The sequence below is a fragment of the Amphiura filiformis genome, chromosome 1 (genome assembly GCF_039555335.1).
Source record: "Amphiura filiformis chromosome 1, Afil_fr2py, whole genome shotgun sequence".
NCBI classification, from domain to species: Eukaryota; Metazoa; Echinodermata; class Ophiuroidea; order Amphilepidida; family Amphiuridae; genus Amphiura; species Amphiura filiformis.
In genome coordinates, this window is record NC_092628.1 from 66,485,370 (window position 1) to 66,510,584 (window position 25,215).

At 37.1% G+C, this 25,215-nt stretch overlaps 1 protein-coding gene across 1 annotated transcript; it reads right to left on the bottom strand.

The window, feature by feature from the left end:
• Nucleotides 1–7,491: 7,491 nt before the first annotated feature.
• On the bottom strand, nucleotides 7,492–20,170 carry LOC140162432 (uncharacterized). The gene is made up of 8 exons (XM_072185663.1): nucleotides 19,989–20,170; nucleotides 19,486–19,610; nucleotides 15,865–16,139; nucleotides 14,129–14,549; nucleotides 13,581–13,934; nucleotides 12,757–13,094; nucleotides 9,191–9,470; nucleotides 7,492–8,927 (listed from the first exon to the last, which is right to left on the bottom strand). Exons 1-8 carry the CDS (start codon nucleotides 20,168–20,170, stop codon nucleotides 8,719–8,721), a joined length of 2,184 nt encoding a protein of 727 aa, XP_072041764.1. The 3' UTR covers nucleotides 7,492–8,718.
• Nucleotides 20,171–25,215: the final 5,045 nt, after the last annotated feature.

The window sequence follows — 25,215 nt, forward strand, 5'->3', positions numbered from 1 at the left end:
CACATATATTACTAATGTGGGAATTTTGGTCAAACTGATTTCGGTTGAGAAACCCAGGATCCACATGCCTGTCCAATATCTCAAAAATTGAAACCAATACCTTCCGTACTCATTTGTGATGGACAGTGGACTTCATAATTGTGTGTAAATCTTTACATGCACATTGCATGCATATTAATTGTGAGGAAATTACAATCACCTCCTGTTCACATTATTTTGATATCAAAAACAAGGCTTAGAATTAGGGATGCTTGGGGATGATAGATGTTCAACCTACCTTATCCAGATCTCTCTTATACTAGGGATGACCAATGAACCATCAACTTGATTAGAACACTCCCATAGACATGCAGGGAGCTCAACTGCACTGCTTGCACAGACATTTCTGAATTGATCCCATTCTTTTATTTTTCAATTTTTTTTCTGTAAAAATTGGGGAAGTTAATGCCAATTATATTTTGTAACTATCTTGCAAATTACAGCAACATAACTTATTTCATTTTCCTGTAAGTGCGAGTCAAAATTGGTCCATCGCCACAGTGCGCTTAATTGCCAGTGGCTGAGTTCAGCACTGCTCAAGAATGGCACAAAATATTCAGAGATTCAGTGATCTTTTTGCTAGTTTCTTCACACATACTGATGATACTGTGGAAATTACATCTCCAGAACTCATAGTTGAACCCTTTTCCAACACCAGGTTTAATTCTGAAATGGTTCTAAACAGAATTAAGAAATTGGCTGCTGATAAAGCCGTCGGGCCTGATAACATCTCGGGCCGTATGTTAAAGATGTGTGCTCATAGCATAGCCCCAGTTCTTGCGCCTATCTTTAGTATGTCTGCTGCATTAGGCAAATTGCCCATAGGTTGGAAAATAGCCCATGTAGTCCCTGTGTACAAAAAGGGTGACCGTTCTACATTGTCTAACTATAGACCTATTGCCTTAACGTCCGTGGTTGGTAAAATGCTTGAGGCTCTCGTTTGCGATGAGCTGAGAAGTCACCTGCTCACAAATGGTCTCATGTTCGAAAATCAGCATGGGTTCTCTCCAGGCAAATCATGCACCACGGCCCTTTGTGAAGCCACCACAGAATGGCTTGGTGCCCTTGATCGTCGGACTAATCCAACTGCGCGCGTGTCGATCTTATATCCGTGGATTACAGCCGCGCATTTGATTCTATTTCACACCATGTGCTCATTAAAAAGCTTCATAAGACCTCACGGCATTCAGCGGACCTTTATTGCAATGGATAACATCTTTCCTTACTGGCCGTCGACAACGTGTCATGTTTCAGCGGTGCTAGTTCTGAGTGGACCAATGTATTATCTGGGGTCCCTCAGGGATCTGTTTTGGGCCCACTTTTGTTTAATATATACGTTAACGATCTTCATCTTCATCTTCAGTCTCCCATGTACGCTTATGCTGATGACACGTTCATTTTTAGGATCATTAAAGATGACACGGATATTACTATATTGCAATCTGATCTGGATAAATTAAACTGGTGGTCAAACAATAACGCTCTTCAATTAAATCCATCTAAATGCCAAGTCATGTGCATTAGCAGGCGCAAAAACAAACCTGTTCCTGCCTACCACGTCAATAATACTAGTCTTGCTACTACTGATAACCTTCGTCTCCTGGGTGTAACAGTCTCCAGTGATCTTTCGTGGAATTCTCACGTCAACAACATTGTAAAAAAGTGCAATAAATTACTTGGTTTTACCAGAATTGTCGCGGGAAGTAAGAACTCCTATGTTCTACTCAAACTTTACCAGTCGCTCATTTTGCCAATATTAGATTAGTAGATTACTGCTCGCCTGTTTGGAATGTTTACAAGAAATGTAATATTGATAAATTGGAACAAATACAGCATCGTGCTACTAGGTCAATTCTTTGTCAACGTAGGGGGGATCAATCATATGAGGACAGACTCAGAACTCTAAATCTCACAACTTTGAAAACTAGAAGGACTTATTTGTCTGTTTCATTCGCTTGTTCATGTCTTACTAATGCCAATCCTTTCTTTTTCCAGGTGGTGTGTTAATACGAGACATGAAGCTTTAATTTTTAAACAATCAATCACTCCTAAAACAGATGCTTACAAAAACTGTCTTTTAGTTAATTTCCCAGTGTTATGGTCTTCAATTCCATCCGATGTCAGAGACTCATATCTCACCTGTAACAAGTCTACTTTTCAATCTCAACTCAAATCTCACTATATGGAGCATGATGATTAATTTGTATTGATGCCTTTTTGTATTTTTTTCCAATATGATTTGTACGTGTGTGGTCTGCTGAGTTGGGAGCGCTGCACCTTGTGGTGACAGTGCTCTTTTGTGCTTTCAGTGTTCCCCGGCAGCTCAGTAGACCCAATTTGTTGTTTTGTCTTAATTTTGTTGTTAATTGCCAGATGAATAAAATTTAAAAAAATAAAAAAAATAAAATGTCAATAATTTCAGGTGAAAAACGTGGCCTACTGAGCTGTAATTTGGCAGAGTTGCCAGTAATACCTCTATCATACCCTCTGTAAAAAGGTTAAAAAATTGAAGAAGTAGATCTCGAGTTACAAATTAAATCACCAGCTTCCCTTTGGAATTTCCATACTCCTTTCGAATCATGCTAAGAAGACACATTTCTGAACATAAATGTGAAGTTTCGTGCCCATTCGATGTATTTTTCACCTGATTTCAACCCTAAACGTTTTCTTATATTTAGGCCTATACCATATACAACTTGCTGCTGGCTATACCTTGTTTAGAACTTTCAAAAGAAGTACCTGAATGTGCAACCATAACTGTTTCAAAATAGCCCTTGAAAGTCATGCAGGTAACTCCGAGGTCATGTATTGAATTGTTTTGAATGAGGAATACTACGGGAACCAGCACCTTTTGTTAGAAGTCACACATGAGCATGATGAGTGAAGTGGATAACCTCTATTGTTGTGAATGAGTCAATGACCTTCAATGACACTTAAGATTTAATTTGCATACACCTACTAATTGGTCATATTAAACCCAATAACATTGACATTTTTGGTTGTGAAAAAAAAAAGTTTACTTGGACTTTGATTTTGCAATTTTGATTTTGTGCCATATCGGCCATCTTGGATGATTTTTGGCAAAATGTTCTCTAAATGCACGATTTCAATGCCTCGGTTTGAAAAAATAATTTATGCCATTGACTAGTAAAGTGCCATTTCATAAGAAACCCCTTTGATACTTTCACAATATGCTTGTTTCATGCTTGCATATATGTTAAAATAAAGAAATATATAAAGGTAAATATATGCTTATGCCAATTTTGCTCCCAATTGATATTTTTGGACCTTGTCATTTTATTTCGTTCCAATGACCGGTCAGAATGGGAAACTTTGAAAATTCATAATTCGAAAAGTTTTTGACCGATTTTGACAATTTAACCACCAAAATACTTCTATTGATGAGTTCTATCCAGAAAACAATATTTTGTGGCAATAGGGGCAACATGAAATTTTGATGGTTATCCCTACTCATACAGATTAATATCTTTCTGTAATCCTCTGTCATCCAGCTATGTGAAATTCATGTAAAACATTGTATGCTGTGACCCCTTACTTTCATGCTCTCAGAGCATTGAGCAGAAAATATCTGTTGCATACACTCAAATACCATATTTAATCAATAATTAACAGTTGAACTATGATAATGTATTGATGCTATGTATATAATTCTGGTATCATTTTAAAGCTTATTGTCTTGTGCTTATATTTTTATTAAAATCATGAAATGTCAAAAATGTGACTGGTTTTGTCAGAGCGGGTCACATTTGTTATCCTAATTCGACACTACTTGGACATCCAATTCAGAATTACACGTAATTCGCTTATTAGCAACTCGGTTTATTGTTTCCACCAACAACTGGTAACAAAATTTTAACTTTTTTTTACATGTATTACATTTTTTTACATCATTGGCATATTAGGCAGGAGGTGCAGAGTGCCTCAGACAGCTCTCGTTCCAGACAGACCAGCTTAAGTGTGGTGTGCATCTTCTTTTGGCTCACCAAATCCACATGGCATACAGGCTGAAATAGTATACAATTGCTTTGTGCATGTCATCTGGTTCAAGTTAGTTTTGAAAGGTCAGCAGGAAGAGGTTACTACATAACCCCCCCTAAAATGCCACTGAACATTCCTGGCCAAAATGATGCCAAGTCTACAACTGACTACCAGGCCCGTGCACGCAGGATTTCATTTGGGGGTGCTGATTTTGAAAAAGTGGACCTTTTTTTCCAAATTTTGTGAAAAGTGGACTTTCTTCCTAAAATTTGGACCTTTTTTGTCCAAAAAAAGCGTAAAAACACTGATTTTTTGATTCGCTACGCTCGCAGATTCTGAAATTTTTGGACTTTTTGAATACTTTTCGAAATTTTGTGGGGTCCGACGCACCCCCCGCGTACGGGCCTGCTGACTACTACTAATTATATTAAATAATCTACCTATTTTACTATTATTATATATTTTCTACATCTACATATTTACATCTATGTATCTAACTTATATTAATATACTAGGTTATTAGTTCTATAATTCAACTATTACTATAAATACTTCCAAAATTTGATAAAGCTGTTTTTATTCTAAAAAGTATCAAAATACCGTAGTAACAAAATGCACTTTTAAAATGTTTAATTTTGTTCAAACCTGACATTTTTTGGCATACATGCATTTGTAATGTGCCCCAACTTTATCCAATTTGGTTGATTCACAATAGGATGCGCTTCCAACGTTTGCTGAGGGAGAGGTCAAAATATGCAGTGCATAATGATAATGGGAAAATGTTGACATCAAAGCCTGTGTAATACAAATACAACACAGGAACATAATGTCATTGTGTGTTTAAATGTGACATGATCAAGGGGAATAGGTCACATGTCGACCCTGGTCGAAAATGAGTTTCACATAATGTAAAGAGGACATGTGGAGCTTTCAGAAACTGAAAACCCCATGTTGATGCAACTTTTCTTTGTGAAGTTACGTCAGCGTCAATCGCTGAAAACAATATAAAACAAAAGAATTGTAACACTTTCTTTACCAATATCTCGAAATCAATATTAGCGACAGCCGACTCATTTCCCTTGATCGTGTCACAAATGTCAATATAACGATGTTACACATAAATATGCAATAAAATAGTAATTTTCAATTATAATAGATCCATTTTCTATCTATTGATCACACGGAATCCTTTGTGGAGCTGTTTTCAACATTATTATTATCACACTCAACCCTAAAGGTCAAAAATTGGACTGGTAAGAGCAACAGCTGGCGGCTCATCATATTGTGAATAGTCAGAATTAGAATCAACAAAATCCATTGTACTTGTAAGACAACAGAGCAGTTTTTAATTAGTCATAATTAAGACATTAAATACCCCATAGAGCACCAAATTTAAGCAGCCAATATTGTAAGTGGGGTTTCTTTCATTTTATTTTGCCTATTATTTTAGCTTCAAATGACCAGAAAACCTTCTTAACAGTTGTTACTAAGGCCAAATTAAAAAAAAAGGTTTGTCTCAAAGATCACCAACTCTGAAAAACTAATGCGAAATGCATTTTTATTTTATTTTACCAAAGATTTTTTTCAAATGTGAAAAAACCTCAAAGTTCTATTCTACTGTATGAAGTGTTGTATTGAACAATAAAGTGATGCTGCTATTGTATTGAAGTAAAGTAATCTAAGAGCAGGGGTCTAAAATTGTAAAAACAGCATTTCGATCATATTTTGTACACTTTTTCTGAAAATAAATAAATAAAAATAAATAAGAAAAACAATTTTTTTAAAACTAATGCGGATGAATAAACTAATGCACGCAGGAACTTTCAGACAAACCTTTTTTTTAATTTGGCCTAATATTATTTCATAATTTTTGGCAAAGAATAACCAAATTAAACATTTTCCAAAATCACATATTATGGCTTTTATCATGGACACATTTTGGATGCAGAAATATGTTACTTCTGGTTCAAAGACAGATGAAAATTTCATCATACTGTATTACGTTTGAAGCCTGAGTCCACAAATTTCCTCTTCATCAAATCTGTGGGTGATCTTACAAGTACAATGTGGTATATAAACTAATGCTAGCTAGGCAACAAACATGTTCCTTTGGAACATGTGCACTTTGTTTTTCCCCAACCTGACACCTCTTAAATTTAGCTGTACTTCAAACAAAGAAAATTGTTGAAGCTTTCTCTGTGAAGCTTTCTTTAGCACAATGAAGGGCGATCATATCTAATCTTTTCTCTTTTGCAGGTTATGCACACCATATTATAATTGACTAATTTACTTGTTTAATGTTAAGCACATTAAAAAATCCCAAGATCCTGTTTTTGTCATTTCAAAGTGAATCAATAATAGCTGTTATAGACTTGTGTTTTTGACCCTCCAACTATATGTGTATAAATTCTATTCATCTTTTTAAACTACTGTAATTTTTCAAATTTAAATTTGTATCAATATACAATATTCTATCAAACCCTATTGCCAAAACTATTTATTAACACAATAAGTATTAAAAACAATGAGATTTTTGAATTTTAAAATAATTGATGAGCTAAAAGTTTCAACACAAAGCTTTTTAATTCACAAGATAAAACTTGAGGTTCCTAATTTCCAAGTGGCAACTTTATACCCAAGACAGGAGCTGCCAATTAAGTTCCAACATATTGTTAACATTACCATAAATGTCAAAGACAACAGTGTTCTAGCCACCCCGGTCGGGGATATCCAGCACAGAGTCTTCCCGACCGGCACTATAAAGCTTTTAAATATATTGGTCACAGACCGGCACAAAAAACTTTTGTAATCACAGAAAATGCACAAGTTACAACCAAGATGTTGTGTTTTTTTTACCTGAGAGAACAGTAAGAGATGAATTCATCCGTGTGGGGAGATTAAGAGATGAATTCATCTGTGGTGTAGTTGTGTGTAAGGAGGGAGAACAGCTACACCACGGACGAATTCATCTCTTAATCTCCCTACACAGACAAATTCATCTCTTAATCTCCCTCTTGACACACACTCAGTTACTAAAATTAGCCGGCACTAAAATTGTGCTGGCTATAACTCTGAACATGCTGAAAGACAACACTACTACTAACAAAATTGATTTTCAAATATGTCTGAAGTAGAAATCCAATTCTTTTGACCATTTCAAAATGGCATAACATGTGGGAACTCCCAAAATTTAGCAGAAATGTACCCAATCAATCTATTTTAGCTATATCCGGAAATTGGTAGATTTGGCTTTGATGTGTCACAAATGAAATCCCTTTCATTACTGTTTACTTTCAGATTGTTCAAATTGGAAAAAATTTTGAACAAATAAAAAAGTTGACACTTCTACATATTTCTTGTGGTTGTACATATGACATTGGTATTTAAAAATGGATAACCACTAAATATAAATATTTTAAAAAGTGATTAAAAATATTCGTAATTATTCCTGATAAAAATATGTATATTTATAAAAAATGCTATAAAACTTGTGTAAGAAACAAATACGTTGGTATCGTGGAAGAAATGGAATTTTCGGTATTAAAATAGATTCCTTTAAGGAAAATTCTGTGACACTGAAAAACATTCCCAAAATTACCTGAACTTTGTAAAATGCTAATGCTTGAAATTAAATTGTTGTGATCATGTGCAATTATGTATAATATGACCAACAAAATTCTTGATAGATCCTGTTAGGAATGATACTGATCTGAACTGAAATAATATGGCTATACAAAAGTAGCTTGTTTTCCAGTGTTCAATAATTCAAGATTTGTTTACCTTTTTACTTGCCACCACCAAGAGGTGTCCTGCAAACACAAAATGTTTCTCAGTGTGTTATATTATATAAAGGGTATAAAATCGTCGGTCACAACACAAGAGTGTAGAGTAATTTTTCCTAATTTTCCGTTTTCCAAAGTGACGTAACGGCTTAGAGCTACCTATATTCTATAGTAGTTATTCCTTTTTAACTAAGATACATTTTAATAGGTTGTTCTTTAAACTTCAATTTCAAATGGAATCGGCCACTGAGAAATAATAGTGGAGGAGTGTCAACTCTGTTATTAGTAACATATCCTTCAAACATGTTTTTCTCAGAAACATATTTTGTCCTTCAGGTATGCCACTATGTGTTGTGACCAACAAAAAGTTTTAATAACATTTAAATACATTATAAACTTGCTGCAAACATTCTAACATAATGTTGTTTTAGTGTTTTTCATATAAAATGTTTTAAAAACGTTTTCATGACTTTTAAATACTTAATTTTAACCTGACATTTTTAAAAGCGTTTACTTTTAGAAAATACAGTGACCTTTTGTAAATACACCTATCATTGTGCTCAATAAGGACTATCATGATATTCTTCTTGGAACAGTTCACTATTGTTTAGTTTGCTTGATGTTGGTACTATACCCAGGAAAGGAAGCCTTACCACAGGGGAAAATATTAACTAAATTTTCAATAAAATATGCCAAATTTGAAAGTTCAACTAGCATGACTAGGTTGCACAAAGTTGTCAAAACTGGATTAGAAATTTTCTGATAAATTTCAGGTCACTGCAGACTCCTTAGTTTTGCAACTTGACTGCATTTTAATAAATGCAATTTTTCTGCAATTTAGGACAACCTACCAAAATATCCCCCATGTGACATGGGGTTCAAACATGTAGACATTGCATCATTCTTCCTCCATCAATAGATCTTTGATGGCATTTGAATCATCAACTTGATACTTTCTCATTGGTGATGTCCGAAGTGACACCAGAGCATGGACTGCATCCACTGCATCTGTTTCTTGACCAAACATAGGATGTGAGGCTATCAATGGTGGCAGATTGGTTCCACCTGTTGTCTGAGACTGATAAGTTGGTTCAAACCACCTGCTGACTGGAATAAATAAAACAAAGTAATAACTTATATGCAGACTGACTGGACTATGTATTGGACAGGATTGTTGAGTGATAGTTTTCAATTGAATAAAAGATATCAGTGATAAATATGTACTGGCATTTGGAAGATTAGGATCTACAAATATGTCGCGCCTAAACCACCAACAGAAATATACAGGATCCAATTTCTGCGCCTTGGCCACTGGAAAGTTAGCAACCAATATACTAGGTATTTGCCATCAAGAATCTGAAGTAACTTACAAGAACTGCTTGTTACAGCATGCCGATTGTCACACTGGTTATCTCTCAATCCCCCAGCACAGGCAGAAGTAGGTTCAGTCAGTAAAGGCAATACGATCGGTGTGGTGCCTGATGATGAGTTGGTTGGTACATTTGCTGCTTGTAGTGAGGTATATGACAAACACTTCCCTGGCTGAATACTGCCAATGGTTTGACAGTACATCTGTGTTGTATGGGTTGGTGCCAGGTGTGTGTTGCAGGAGAATGATAATGACGATGGTTGGTGAAATGTTGCAGTATCCTGAGTATAAAACCATTAAACAGATTTATTACCAGTGAACTTAGGAGTATACAAATACATATTTATAAATACGCATATGGCCACATATGTGCTGCCATAACAGCTTGTAGACAGGAAGTCTGACAGTGACATTCAGGACAGTAGATATGGTCTTTCTGTACATGAAGAGCTTATTTCCAAACCGTGTTAAGTCCACAAGATTCACTTTGAAGAAAATCAGGAATTTTCTGTATGGCAATGAAAAAAAGTTTGATTTCTATAAAATTTCAGTGAAGTGAAGGTGACATATATAGGACCATAAAAACAAGTCAAGTTAAAATCTAGAGACTTCTGATTTTTTTTAATGAATGAATTTGTTTTAAAAATAGCATGGACTTAACACATTTTGACACAAAACGCAATTTCTGGCATGGACTTAACACATTTTGACACAAAACATAGTATCTGTAACACAGAACTAACCATATTTTTCTCAAACTAGTCTTAAAAGATAACAAATGTATTAAAAACATACAAAATGTGATTCTCTCTACTATAAAACACAATTTTGCCACAAAACACCTTGCATCTCGAACCCCCTCCTCCTGCCCATTTTTTATCAAAATTCGACGTTTAAAATAGTTCAAAATTCAAAACTTACATGTAGTTGTATTGCATTTCTCAAAATTGAATAAACATCATTTCACTGACAATAAGTGATGACCCGAAATATCCACTTGTTTTATCACATTATCACAATTTCCCCTCCCTCATGCTGCCACCCTAATCTCATATTGACAGTCGTAAATTTTTAAGTCCTTAAGTTTTTTTATACCTTTAACTTTAAAATAATACCTTGAATTTAGTAGCACATTTTGATAATCATACAAAATAATAATATCAAAAACTAACTCTTCCACCATCCTCTAACATTAATTCTACCATCACAACCTCTCCTTCTCCCCCTTCCCACCCTGATCATGTCTTTCTGGAGGTATCTATCAAATATTTAAGAAATCCCATACAAACTAGGCCTACTAATATTTAATTTAAAAAAAACCAAACTTGCAGACCAAATTCAGGTATACTAGTCTCAGGACCAAACAAGAACGAAGACGCAAAGCAAGGCAATGTTATCAATCATGCAGAACTTGGGCGATTAACTATTGGAAGCCCTATGCCGTGCTACTTGCCTACAAGCTGCCCACAAGGGCAGTGTTTGTGGACTTAACACAGTTTGCTACCAAACTGGATTGGACTTAACACGTTTTGGAAAAAAATCAATACTTTGTGAGTCAATATTTCGGGACTTGACTAATTTAAAAAAAAAAAAACACACATTGCTGGATAGCCCTAGTAACTCACTACCCATTTTGATCAAAATCTCAATTTTGAAGGTGGGTGGACTTAACACGGTTTGGAAATAAGCTCTTCACATGTGAATGCAAAGATGGATGATAAGGATAATGAACTGAGTGCAATGCATTCGTCAAGATAATCGCACGCGCCGTGGAGTTATTGCATTTAGCTTGAGAGCCGATAGGCTCGAAAGCTAAATGCAATAACTCCATGGCAAGTGCAATTATCTTGACGAATGCATTTGCAAGTACATTATCCGTCATACACTTTGAGTGTAGGCCTATTAAAACAATAGGCAATATTAATATTGCTGCATTCATTATATTAGTTTTAATATTAGGGAAAATATCTTACATTTTAAAAACACCGTCAGGACATTGACCAGCTACGTAGCATTTAACTGGTAAAGAAAATCAATCCCTGTAATCAATGGTATCGATTATGCCATACGTCATACTTAGGTAACTTATTCACGCATGGTTTAATTGACTTGACTTTATGTTGTGATCATTTAATATCGTGGTTTCGAACACAGAGAGCACTGAACCAGTTGGAAGCGATCGATTTAGATGTCAGACTAGTACTACGGTGAATATCAACTGGACTTTATAGCTCTATAATTTGAACTACTTATATTAAAACACACGACATTGGGATTTAACAATTTGTTCAGTATTATCATAGGCCTTCAAACACATGTGTTTGAAGGCCTATGGTATTGTAAAGCATGATCATGATATTATGCGCTAGTGTGTGTTTCCCGGGCCCGGCTATGTTATTTTAGATATAGGCCTACATGTATTTCATTTGTAAAATGCTGAATATTTTGCAATGGTGTCATCTTGTATAATTATGATCCACCTGTTTTTGGCCCTTTTTAATTAATAGAAGCTCGATTATTCTCATTTGATGTTTGATTTATTTGAGGTCATTAATCATAATTTATGACAATGATATTTGCAAGGGTGCAACTCTACTAGTCTTATTACAAGACTGCCCTATCCCAACCCTAAACCCTAATCCCAAACTCCGTAAACGAGGACTGGACTCAAGTCTAGCGAGTTGCACCTTATTCGGTAATTGTACACTATTATAGAACACCGTTTGTAACTATACCATTTTAACACCACAGAATGTATATTCGTACTTTTTTGTTGGTATATATATCGAACAGACAATTATATAGTTATGTGATCTCTGTGTCTAAAGCGCCACCTAACTCTACTTTATGGTTATGTGAAAGGAGTATTTCTAGTATTTGAGCGTGCACGTATTATCTAGAATCTATTGTTTAGCGTGCAGGTTTTAGATAATGCATTGTTTAGCGTGCAGGTTTATATAATTTGGGCTGTGAAGGGTAGTTCGCGAAAATAATGCACGGGAGAAGAATACATAACGATGAATAGAAACGGGCACTAGAAGTGTATAGTGTGATAAGATTGTGCACCAAAAATGTGCCTCTTTTTCAACTTAGTAATGATTATTATTGTAAATGTTTCCACCTGTAACTTTGTTCCAACTGCAAACATGCAGACTGGTACAATAAAAATACTGGTTTTGATAACAAAAATTCAGTAATTCAGGATTTGGTCACATTTGGTGGTCTTGGTATAGCGGAACCCATAAGCCTAATCTTACCAAATAATGTGTTCAGATATTTACTCAAACACAAGATCCATTATTATCTTTTGCAAAATTCCTTCGTACTGGCCGACCGATTGTGTAAAATCATGAATGTGTTACGCGATGCAAAGCATATTGATCGGCGAATGAGGTGCTGATGTGATGATATTGGTTTCAAGTAGCCATTCAGAACCCGACGTCATGTTTACGCCATAAACTGCACTAAAATAAACACTGTGAAGGAATTTTGAAAAGATAATAGTCTTCTTTAATGCCCCCTAAATTTTGTCTACCACATATTATTTACAATGATTTTCCCCCTTACCTGAGTTCCTTGTGTACAAGGTACTTGAAAAGGTGAAGGTGCTGCAGGTGGTGGCGTTTGGATCGGACAGAAAGCACTGCCTGATCTTGATGGTGATGGAACATCATGTACAGCAATCTGTGGGGTAACACCTGTCACTGGACTCCTAACACTAGCCCAACTAGTAGTTGGCAACGGCAAGGTGGCTGTATCTTGAATGTGTTGAAAGGTTGGTGCTCCTTGATGGCCTACGTACATGGTTGCTGCTCCCTGATGATCTATGCACGAGTTTATTGGTCTCTGATGGCCTACGCACAGGTTTGAAGTGTAATGAGGGTCTGGATAAGCTAGTGGTGTTCCTATAAAATGGCCCAATAAGAGAGAGAGAATTAATTTGAAGATTAATAAATACTGCATTTGCACTTTGTTTCACCTTAAGTTTGGTAGTGACGTAGAAGCAGTTTTGCTAGTCGCCGTATTGAATTGCCTGCACTAACCTGATCTCATAAGGTATGCACAAAGGCAGTTAATGCTTGCGGCACAACCACAAAAAAGCACTGATGTCGCTATGAAACTAAAGATGAAACAAAGAGTAGGGTGATGACTTGTAGGCCCATTAAGACATATATGGGAGGAGATAAGAACGGTTTGTAAACCAAAACTGTTCCTATTTATTAATGTAATTAAAGGGAAATTAACAGATCTTAACAAATGTCAACATAACATCAAAGGATTATTAGCCAATTTGGTTTGTGAAAGAAAAGCTAATCTGCTAGCAGAATAACCATTGACATGATCAGCAGGTTCTGTTTCTTATTAAATTGAATGTATAAAATCCTTAGTACCTGGTGGTTGATGCATCACAGCTGTCGAACTTGGTGAAAATTGAATTGTGGATTGATGATATGTTGTCACAACACTGGGTATACCTCCAGAAGACAAAGGTGATGCAGACAACACTCCTACAGGTTGATGCTGCTGCTGAAGATTTAGTGATGTACCAATGCTTGCTGATGGGTATGGGGGTTGTGGGATATACACAGGTGAAATAAGGGGTGTGCCAATAGCTGGAGACCTGACTGGTTTTTCTGCGTCATACTTTGCTGATGGAGATATCATAGCAGGTTTCTTACTTCTCTCTACATCTTGAAGATTGAAAATGATCTCAATACATTGAATTGGGTCTCCATTACAACTATCTGGAATAAAATCAGACAAGATGTTGAAAGTTTAAGGTTAAGATAATGAAGGTACCTCATCCTCCTCCAAAATAATGTAATTATGATACAAAAGGTAAAGAACAATGACCAGTGCCAACCAACTGTTTGGTCATGATATCTCATGTCATCTAACCAGATTACAGAATGTGCAAAGACTGGCAGCACTTCCTTACCTAGAATACTTTGTAGCCATTGTGGGCTATGTTCAGGGAATATCCTCATCAGTAAGTTCATCTTGCTGCATGCTCCATTGATATTTGGCTGTGTTATCATGCTGTAACCAGCTGGTGAAGTGACACTAGATGACACCCTCACGCCACAACTGTTATCATATGGATACATCTTTGATAGATTTGTGCAAGAAGAAGACACCACTCCAGGAGATACACTATAGGAAGGAGCTGTGGGTGTGCATAAGCTTATGCTAGTGTTATTTCTTTGGTAGCTGTCTGAAGAATCTGACAGGTTACTGTGGGTATCATACTCAGTTGATAATATCACATCTGGTATTTGGTCTTTGTGTGTATTTGGGCAGATGCATGATGTTTCAGAGGTTGGTGCATACACAATGGGTACTGTATAAGAATCCTGAGGCTGCAATGACACAGAAATCAGTAATTTGAGTTTTAAAACCCAATGTGTACAGTTAGCGAAGTGGCACAGAGAGTACTGAGTAGGTAGCACCAAGTTCTTAAAATGTGACCGTCCACGGCGAATGAGCCGTAAATTCCTCCCCCGGTCAATTTTGTTTTATTTCGTGTTTAAAAAATAAACATCATAAACTTTAAAATGGTATATCATTTGACTTCAAACGATATCCAGAAGCGGAGTTATGGTTAGTTAAACTTTGCTCCTTCAACAAAATTATAGCTTTTTTCGTTTCTATGTGTGTCTCTCTTTTTTTCCACATTGCTGGCAATAAATATCAAACAGTCATAATTGGCGGTCATTTCAAATCATCCCCAAGTCAACAAGGTTTAAGAAGGTTCTCTCATTGTTAATTGTTGGTTATGCATACCTATACAAATAACCCACCACTTGAAAAGGATTTAGCAAAAGCAAACAAAGACCAGAGCTATTAAAAGTTCTATAGCCATCTAAGGTAGAAGCTTATTATCCACTTCAATAATAGGATTATTGATTGGTGTTGTGACTATCAAAATAAGACAGATGTCGCGCCAGCTTAAGTGACCGATGAATACGACCTTCGTACACATTTTACACCATAACTCAGAATACAATTTAGGGAATTTACGGCTCATTTGTGCTGCCGGGTCACAAATGGTCTAAAATCAGGAGCTTTACATCTTGTACATCACCACTTTCTTTCCTGGCAACATTTAGACAATTTGAAATGAATTGTCTGAAATAAAACTAAAATATATAACATAAATATTTTCAGATTCATCAAAAGTGTGATTTTTGAAAATCTTGTCAACCAAAATTCAGAACCTTTTTATATATTCCAATATCCATCTGCAAATTTGACAGACCTTATTTCCTGACCTCCAAGGACTTATGAATGACTCATTTAAATTTGCTATTAAAGCTGAGGCCCCTGGAGTATACCGATATTGCCTAGTTTGGAATGTATCAAATGTGTCACCAATAGTGGACCACTTCGCCAAAATCACTTTTGTGCACAAAAATAGGTAATAGTATGCAAAATAAAAGCTCCCTCAAATTAAGGGAATTTAATTTTAATTTTCCTCTCTTTTCATTATTTATGGTCTCAGTTGCCATCCACTTTGCACTGGATAGAATACCCCACATTGTTTTCCTTTGCAAATTACATCCAATCCAATGAATTCTTACAAATGAAGTTTATGTAACATTCATGTTTCTCAGTCACAGCATGCACAGGACAAAACAAAGCAAGCTTCAGAAGTGTTACAGGTACATAACTTACAAATGTTTCTGGCTCTACTGTCTCAATGGGCCTAAAGATAACCTGCTCCATCTTGATTACATCTGGACCGCAACACTCGTTTGTGGAATAATCTGATGGGGAGTTGATTATCTCTATAGCTGGTGAAGAGGCAATAGATGGGGGTGATGAGGTGCATGATGAGGAAAATGAGGATGACAAAGAGGAGCAGCCAGCTAATGGGAGAGGTGGTTCTATGGTTACCGTCTGGGGAGAAGTTGAATACAACTGCTCAAGGTCTCTGCTGCACTTTTTCTCTGGAAGGCAAACATAATTTGTATACATTATTGTACACAATAAGTCATTTGAACAAGTGAGATATTGGATATATCAGTCTTGTATTTAATTCCATACTAGCGGGTACCCGCGCTTCGCGCGGGCCCCCGCTAGATGAGTAAACGGAGCGGTTAGTAAGCGGGAGCGGTTAGCATAAACGATGGAAATGGTAATCATGGCAATTGGTATCGATTTAACAGCTCAATTATTACGTGGTCAGTGATGTGGTACCATTTTTTGCCTCCATTTTGCAAACGACTTCCATTAGCATAATCTTTTGCTTAATTTTTGTACCTAAACACCCTTTTGACTTATTTTTCTTTGTCTTTCCTTTTTTTCTTTCAGTTTCTCTCTCTATCTCTTTCCATTTCTTGCTTTCCCGTTATTTCGTTCCATTTCTCTTTTCATTTTCTTGCTTGTTCCCTTTCTTTCTCTCTGTCTCTCTTTGTAGCTTTCTTTCTTTTTTTTTTCTTTGTCTTTCCCTTTCTTTCTTTTCGTTTCTCTCTCCCTTTCTCGTTCTTGCTTTCCCTTTTGTTTCGTTCTCTTTTTCTTTCTTTCTTTCTGTCTGTCTTTTTTTCTTTGTCTTTTTTTCTTTCTTTCCTTCTTTCTTTTTTCTTTTTTCTTTCTTTCTGTCTGTCTTTCTTTGTCTTTCTTTCTTTCTTTATTTCCTTCCTTCTTACCTTCCTTCCTTCTTTTTTTACTTAGGCATAAATCCCGGAGTGGGGAATAAATTCCCCCAATTTTTTGGTAAGGGGCATGGTCTACAATCACCTCCATGTTGACGCATGTATGTGGTTTCTTTCTTTCGTTCGTTCTTATAAATTTGTTTCTGTTTCATCAAGTAGGCCTATAGCAACATTGGGTTTCAAGAAGGTTGTATGGGGTGGGGGATAAATCCCCCCCAATAATTTGATAACGGCAATGGTCCATACAATCACCCCCAAGTTGACACCTGTATATATTAGGCCTATATGTAGGCCCCTACATGTGGGTTTCAGACAAAATTAACCTCATATTTGGCCAAACTATAAAAAGTGCCCATTTTTGCGGTCTTCGTGCGAATTTGTTCCACTTTTGCACGCATGTATTGTGGCCGGTGCTTTCTTTCTTTCGTTCGTTCATTCTTTTAAATTTCATCAAATAGGCCTAGGCCTTTAGCAACGTTGGGTTTCAAGAAGGTTGAGTTACATAGGCGTAAATTCCCGGTGGTGGGGGTTTGATAAGGGCAATGGTCCATACAATCACCCCCAAGTTGACACCTGTATACATGTGGGTTTCTGACAAAATTATTTTGGCCAAACTAAAAAAGTCACAGTGCCAATTGTTGCGGTCTTTGTCGTGCGAATTTGTTCCATTTTTGCACCATATAATTTACCATTTTAGCTTCATTAATGGCCATCAATTAATCTGTCGCCAAAATGCGCTGGATTCACTGTAGGCCTATTTCAAGAAATTGATTTAAATGGACCCCATATCCCCCATGTCAAAAGAAACCTACGCCATCATTAATGTTGCCAAAAGGCGCCGGATTCACTATTAATATGCCTACTTCCAAGAAATGTTTTTCATCCCTATCCCCCAATGTCAAAAAGAAATCTACGGCGCCATAGTTGAGATATATCATACCATGCTAATCAGGCCTAGGCCTACCTTAAAATCTTCGGAAAGTCATCACAAAAGAAGTTTCCGAAAATCATCATAAACGAATGCAGTTGATTTATTATACGGTTGCGATTTAGTGATATTTTCCGTCTTAGATGAAACTGGAAGTTTTGTTACCATTAGCGCGTCGGGAAGTTGCCACGACCTGTGCGTAATCCGCGTATAGCAACGCAGCAACGGACCGTAAATACTGATGCATCGATCATAGGCCTAAGTATCGATTATCGGCAAGTTCCTCTTCAAAGTATCGATCAGTATCGATTATCGGCAAGTTCCTCTTTAATAGTATAGATAAAGATATTTAGAACTTTTCTTTGACTCATACAATATTTGTCCAACTCGAGCAATATATTCTTATTACTCACAGTCATTTAAGGGCAGAGTAATGGGAGAGAACATGGACCTTTTCGAGCTTCATTATTTCTGAATTGTATGTCCAAAGTATATAAAACTATACATTTTTGGAAAGGAAATGAGTCAAGGAATTCCATGGTGACGTCAGATTTGTTCAAAAATCTCAAGTTTTTGAAAAAATCACAAAAATTCACTTTTTAACCCCAATTTTTTTGTGACAACTTAGAAAAAAATCCGTTCGAGTAAAAAAAAATTCAGTTAGCTTTTCATGAAGAAGAGACATGAACTTAGGGAAGGTTTTTTATTTTTTTGAAATTCGTCTCTTTTTGAAATATTGAAAAAAAACATGTGGAAAAAAGCCGTTTGTCACTCTATTAAGCTAAAATTGCACATAATGGTGTATATTTTTGTTTAAAACAAATATTTTGAAAAAATGAAAAAACCTTCCCTAGACTTTGATGTACTCTAAAGGATAGTGCAAAAGTTTACCCTTTGCTTGCATTTTTTTGAGTTATCTTGTCACAAAAATCGCATAATATTGTCAAAAGTGAACTCTGAGAAATCGACGTTTTAGCAAAAAAATGTCAAAATTATGCACAAAACGTCCTTAAATTTTAAAACGGTAAGACTTTCACACCTGTAAAAGCTGTATCTGGTGCATGGTCTAAATATGCATCTTTTTGCACCAATGAATCTATAATCTCTGCTTTCAGTGCGTCAAAATTCAAAATAATTAAAAAATCTAAGTAGCATTTTGACTGCAAATTTTTGTTTTGTTTACACCACATTTGCTGGCGTTAACAACATACCGAATGCGCCTTGACTCGTTGGACATACGCCGCAGAGTTGCGCTTGGCGTCACGCTTGACGCGAATCGCGCTGCAGTAATCACAATATTTCACATTCGCGCATTTCTGACTCATTATTTCCCGCCAATTTACTAAGCTGTCTTGAGCCATGTGACTTGTTAGAGTTGAAAAGAGTGAAATAAATCAAGCAAAAATACGAATAAATATTAGCAAGTTGTATTTTATCAGTTTCAAGTGAAAGAATACATCTTAGTGTTGATAAATATCAAAAAATCTCAAATTAGGTCGTGGACGAATGTGTCTTCCATTACTCTGGCCTTAATACTACATAGTAAAGAGCGATTGCCGAATAGGGTGCAACTCTACTAGTCTTATTACAAGACTGTCCTACCCCAACCCTAACCCTAAACTCTGAGGACTGGACTCAAGTCTAGCAAGTTGCACCCTATTCGGTAATTGTACCAATAGTAATATCTACACTTCTAGGTCTAAAAACCATTACTTTTCTTTTTGTTTTCTGTTTCATCCATCACGCAAGTACTTATATCGGCAGCTGCTGCTTTCTTGGCTTTCTCATCCTGTCTTCTCTTTAGTGCAGTTTGCTTGGCTATTATGCGCCGTCTTTCACTATGAAGAGAGGTATAACACAGAAATATTTTAGAAGCGCAAGAGATATGTTCATTTCAAGATGTGTATTTAATAGTAATATAAATGGATAGGCCTACATGTAGTGCAAGTCAAGGAATAGAAATCTTTATTATATTGACAGTCAAGTAAAACTTCCATGGTACATATCATTTTTGGACAATTCTCTGGAAACAAAATCGGGAGGTACTCGTGTTTGAGCAATAGTCATTTTATGTTTTCTACATACTACAAGCGTCTACAATTAAAAAAAAAAAATTTTAAATGACCGCTTATTTAATCATGTTAATGGCACTGTTAGCTGTATGGCACTGCAATCAGTTGCCATACTTTTTTAAGTTGTTGTTATTTTTTACTTACGTTACAATTACAAGTGTACACTCATCACATGTGCAATCCTGGAAGGGGCATTGTTGGCGGTGTCCTTTGAATTGGTTGCGTAACCCATGATTACGACAACGGCAGCAGAACCGTGGCTGCTTCAGTACCTGTGTTGAGGAGCATGCTTGTTGTTGTTGTGGACTGTCTAGTGCATCTTGCATGACTACTAGGCCTAAGATTAGCTAACTGGCTGTTTAGCTGAAGAGAATGAAAAAAGAGAATATTATCAAACAACAATAAAACCACAGCAATAAAGTACTTTTATTCTATGTCCTACTTTTTACAAGCCAAGTAAAAATATGACGATATATACAGTATCACAGTAGCCCAAAGATGTATGGGCATAATATAAAAATAGTGACATTCAGGTTCAGATGCTCATCATCAGCTCCTAGGCATCTTTCACATGTTACTGATTTGTTGTAGTCAGGGCCGTTCCGACGGTCCGACCATTGGGCCAGGTAAGGTGGTCGTCTAGGGCGGCAAACGCAGAGGGGCGCAAAAAAAGGGCGAAAAAAGAGAAAAACGGGAATGGAGAAAGAAAATGGAAGAAAAAATGAGGGCGGATAAAAAGAAAAAATGGGAGGAAAAATAAAAAGGCGAAAATGACAACCTGAATCATGTCAAATTTTTGGAATTGCTTGGCCTGACACACTGTCGAACAGCGGCCTACATGCGTGATTGGTTGATAGGCGGTCATAAACAACGTTTATGCCCGGCTTTCTGGTCATAAACAACTTAACAAGCCGCGCTAGAACCAATGAATGCTCGCGAGTAGGATACACACACGTATGCTCGTGAGCTATTTACACAAAGCACGAGTGATGTACGCGATGTTCGCGCACGTTCAAACACGATGGACTGAGCAAGTAAATGTTTTCTCGCAATTAGCGAGGGAAAAATAACACCACACAGAATGTTGCATTATGTATGAACGGGGTTCATTCATTCATTTTCATGAACATTGTTTATAGCTAAAATAATATTTTCTCGATCATGAGAGCTGAAAATAGTGAAATACATGAAGATGAATAGGCATGCAATGACAATTGCGTTGCCGTTGGCGTACAACGGTCAACGCCTAGCAGTACCACACATGCTTTGGGTAGGTATGCCAGGTGAATTCAAATTTGCCATCAAACTGCATCATTTTATATATGAAATTAAAGCCCTTGAGTAAAGAAAGCCAACACTGAAAACCTTTTTGTCATAGCACTTTCCGTAGCAAAGTTACATCTTGTCAAAGATTGACTTTCATCAAAAAGATTCTGCTAGCAAAATTCCCCAAAACAGCATTACGGGGGTGTTTCTAGATCTTACATGATGATAGCACCTTTTTTTAATGGAACTGCTATCAAAATCTCTCTGAAATTCCATGTGTGAGTCTCTCATCACCAAAAAAAATCATATATTTGGGTCAAGTGAAGTATAGACAACATATTTATGAAGGTTTCCTTCTTAAAAAGCTTCTTTTAAATTTCAATGTAAATTTGTATTGCCGGTTTAGGCCATTTTGACTGACTAGCAAATGTGTTAACTGAGGTTTCCCTGTCATACCTACTTTGGGTAGCGCTGCATTTCCTGTGCGTGCACAATCGATCGTGCTATCGTGTCATTCCACTAAACTTGCGACATTACGCATGTACGCAGTGCACGCAGTACATTCATACTCTCACATGCTCATGATCGAGAAACTATTATTTTAGCTTATATAATTTGGTTCATCTCAAGTTTAGTAGTGACGTATGTGCGTATTTCCCATGCCGCAGTATCATCAAATCGCACACGTAACATGTCGTGGTAAAGTTAAATGCCCTAAAAAACATCATGAACATGCTAAGTACTGTCATGACTGTAAGTGTGCACACACGCGTACATGAGCGTTTTGTTCGCACGCTTGCAGCGCAACCACAAAGAAGCATTGACGTCACTACCAAACTTGAGGTAAACCAAATTTATAGTCATGAAAATATGAATGAGCCCCTAAAATTTCATGATGATTGATGTTCTGACACCTGACCTGACATAGCCATACATCATGATCATGACATCATAATTAATTTTTTGCTTAAATGCATAGCACGATATAGTGCATGACACTTTGAGAGTACTTTTCACCAAGTTCCCTCTCACACCAAGACGCCACGCTCCAGCCGCAACACCCTGCGAACACCGCAAATTCACACCAGTAATCTTTTACTTACATGACTAATAAAATCATTTGTTTTCTATATTTCACGATATTTTCTCAAGAAAGATTTTTTCTTCACAATATCGCCATACTTCGCAAGAAAATAAAGGAAATCCTTTTCACCACGGAGAACCAGCTACTTGACTGACCGACCCGCGCGCCGCGCGAGCCGAAAAAATTGGGAGACTATGCCAGTAGGCCTACCAGTATGTGCCTGTCAATAGACCCCCTTTTCTTTAGCAAATCTGCCACCCACTTGACCCCCTCAGTCTTTTATTAGCTTAGGCCTACATCCAATGATCCACTTTTTATCCTATTATTTAGGGCTACACTACACTAAATCTGCAATTCGCGCGCATTTTGAACATTTTTTTAATTTTTTTACATTTTTGTAGCAATTTAAACTCTAAAACGGAAAATGATTTTGGCAAAATATGCACATTTTTGCCCAGAAAATTATTTTTCAGTGTCAATGACTAGTCCGCAACACAAACTTAAATAACGGGCAAAACAGACACATTATTTATCGGTATGACATTTTCGTATTGGTGCTGCCGTTGTGCAGAGCTACGACGGTATGGGTCCTCGTACTAGTTAATGACATGACACCCAATTTTTAACGTTTCCACATGACTCCCGTTTTCTTGGAGCCGTCACTGAATGATCCCCTTTATGGCCTTTTTTCGACAAAAATCGCCACCGATAGGCCTAGAGATCATGGGCTACAGGTAGGCCCTACGTCAGTGGCGTAGTGTCACGTGCCCCCGCGCCCCCAATCACCGTCTCAAAATTTAAAAAATCCATATGAAAATTGCCAAAAATGGCTTGTGCCCCCAATCAGACTCGGTGCCCCCCCTCCCCAACTTAGGCCTATGGTCGGTCCCCCCCACACCAATGTGATGACCCACGCTACGCCACCGAGGTATGTCACTTTCATATTCGAATGCCCCCCTTACACAGCTCAATTCTGACCCTAGGGCCTAGGCCTATTAGTTTGATAAATTCGCAGTCAAATGTTTTATAGGCCTATCTGACCCCAACGAGGGTGAAAATAAGTGGAAGCCAGGAGCCATATGACGGGACCTAAAACCGGTATTTAAAATTTCAAACGATAGCGCCCTAAAAGCAACACATTTTGATTTATAGGCCTAGTACAAATTTTTTACGCCCCTTTTTTCTTTAGGCTACTAATTATTTTTGCTGCCCCTTCTTCTTCCGCCGCCCCTTCGTTTGCCGCCCCTTCTTCGTCCGCCGCCCCTTCATTTTGGCCGCCCCCTGCTTTTACCCCGCGGGCTGGCGCCCCAAAGCCCCCCCCCCCAAAATAATACGCGCATGTTATACAATGTGTTATATACTTCATTATTATATTCTTGTTCATTGATTGGTTAAAAGTGGATCACATGATCACAAATAGTTCTACCATCAGTTAGGAGGCTGGCATTTTCTTCGGAAGGGGGGTCCCAAAAATACAGGGGGGTCATAGAATTTTCAGACCAAAAATAGGGGGGAGGTTATAATTTTTTTACATCCAAAATAGGGGGGGTTATAGAATTATTAAGGGCTGGTGACTCAAAATTTTCGCGCGCTGCGCGCGCATTCTTTAACAAAATGTGCAAAATCTATGCACAATTTTTACACGCTCCATGCGCCTTCTTTACACTTACAATAAAAATTTTAACACGCTCCACACACTTTCTTCACTTTTAAGTTTTGACGCGCTCCGCGCCTTAGTTCCGGCAATGAATAATTTTTCTTGAGTCTGTGTAGTTGAAAGGGGGGGTCATAAAATTTTTCGACCCGCGATAGAGGGGGGTCGTAAAAAATTTTTGCCCGCGATAGGGGGGTCATAAATAAATTGACTCCGGTCACCGACATATTTGGGACCCCCCCCCCTTCCGAAAAAAATGCCAGCCCCCTTACTCCTATCCGTAATTCATAACCTCCGCGTATCACGCCATATGTGCGTTCCAATCAAATTGGTCGTTAGATGATTTACGCACACCTCTACGTATGCTTACGCGGTACAATGACTTCCGCGTGTGCGCATCTGTTGCGCCGGAACACTTCACACGCACGCAACTACCATATTTGCACATAGCGTGATTGCGCAGTGCTGTAATTGGTAAGTCCGTTTTAGCCTGTTCGACTTTTTGAAGGGCGAAATGTACGTTTTGATAAAAATTGTTTATTTCAACAAATTTCGGAGAAAAAAATGTTGAGATTTGATTGAGTGATGAGTTAAAAATGACGGTTATGAATTCGGTTAATAACTTTGCATCAGTTATTTGTCGGACATTGTGAAAAATCTAAACATTTTGCTTTGGACCTCGGAATATCCCTCGGGGCTGCGCCCCTCGGGATATTCCTCGGTTCCAAAGGCAAAATGTTTAGATTTTTCACAATGCCTCCAAATAACTAATGCGCAGTTATTAACCTATAAATAGTAGGCCTACATCTAAGCCGTAAATAGTATTTTCAATGTCCCGGATGAGCCGTAAATAGTACCTCCAAGCCGTAAATAGTACTTTTGACCTACACCACATTTCGCCATAATTCATTCTAGAAACGCTTGCTGTTAGAATAAGAAAAATTTTAATGCTAAATTATTGCACATTCTAGGGAAGCGTGGTTACTGTTTTGAAATAACCGAGTGAGAGGGTTTTCAAGAAAATATTTTTCCTGTCAAAACTGAAGCATCCTCTGTATAAAAGAAAATATGAATATTAACTGCACATCATATATAACTATTCGTGATACCCAATTGTGGCATATTTGAGGTCGTTTATGAAGCAGAGAATTTTATTTAAATTTTATATACGCCAAAATATTTTTTTAATTGAGCAAGAATAAGGATAGAAAAAACGTTTAAAAATCTATGTATAAATAACATTAGACCCGGCAAAAGATTACTGTTTCGTTTTTATGGTATTCTAATCTTTTATTTCCCGAAGAAACATTTGGGGTCTAAAATGGATTTTTTTTGTAATTGATAAAAACATCGAACGTGTATACAAG

Excerpts from the sequence above, each read along its gene's own strand:
- LOC140162432 (XM_072185663.1), bottom strand. The coding sequence starts at position 20,170 with ATGCAAGATGCACTAGACAGTCCACAACAACAACAAGCATGCTCCTCA. Across the intron at positions 16,140-19,485 it reads AACAGAAAACAAAAAGAAAA|AGAAAAAGTGCAGCAGAGAC; the intron begins GTAATGGTTTTT and ends TTTGCCTTCCAG. Across the intron at positions 13,935-14,128 it reads ATGGCTACAAAGTATTCTAG|ATAGTTGTAATGGAGACCCA; the intron begins GTAAGGAAGTGC and ends ATTTTATTCCAG.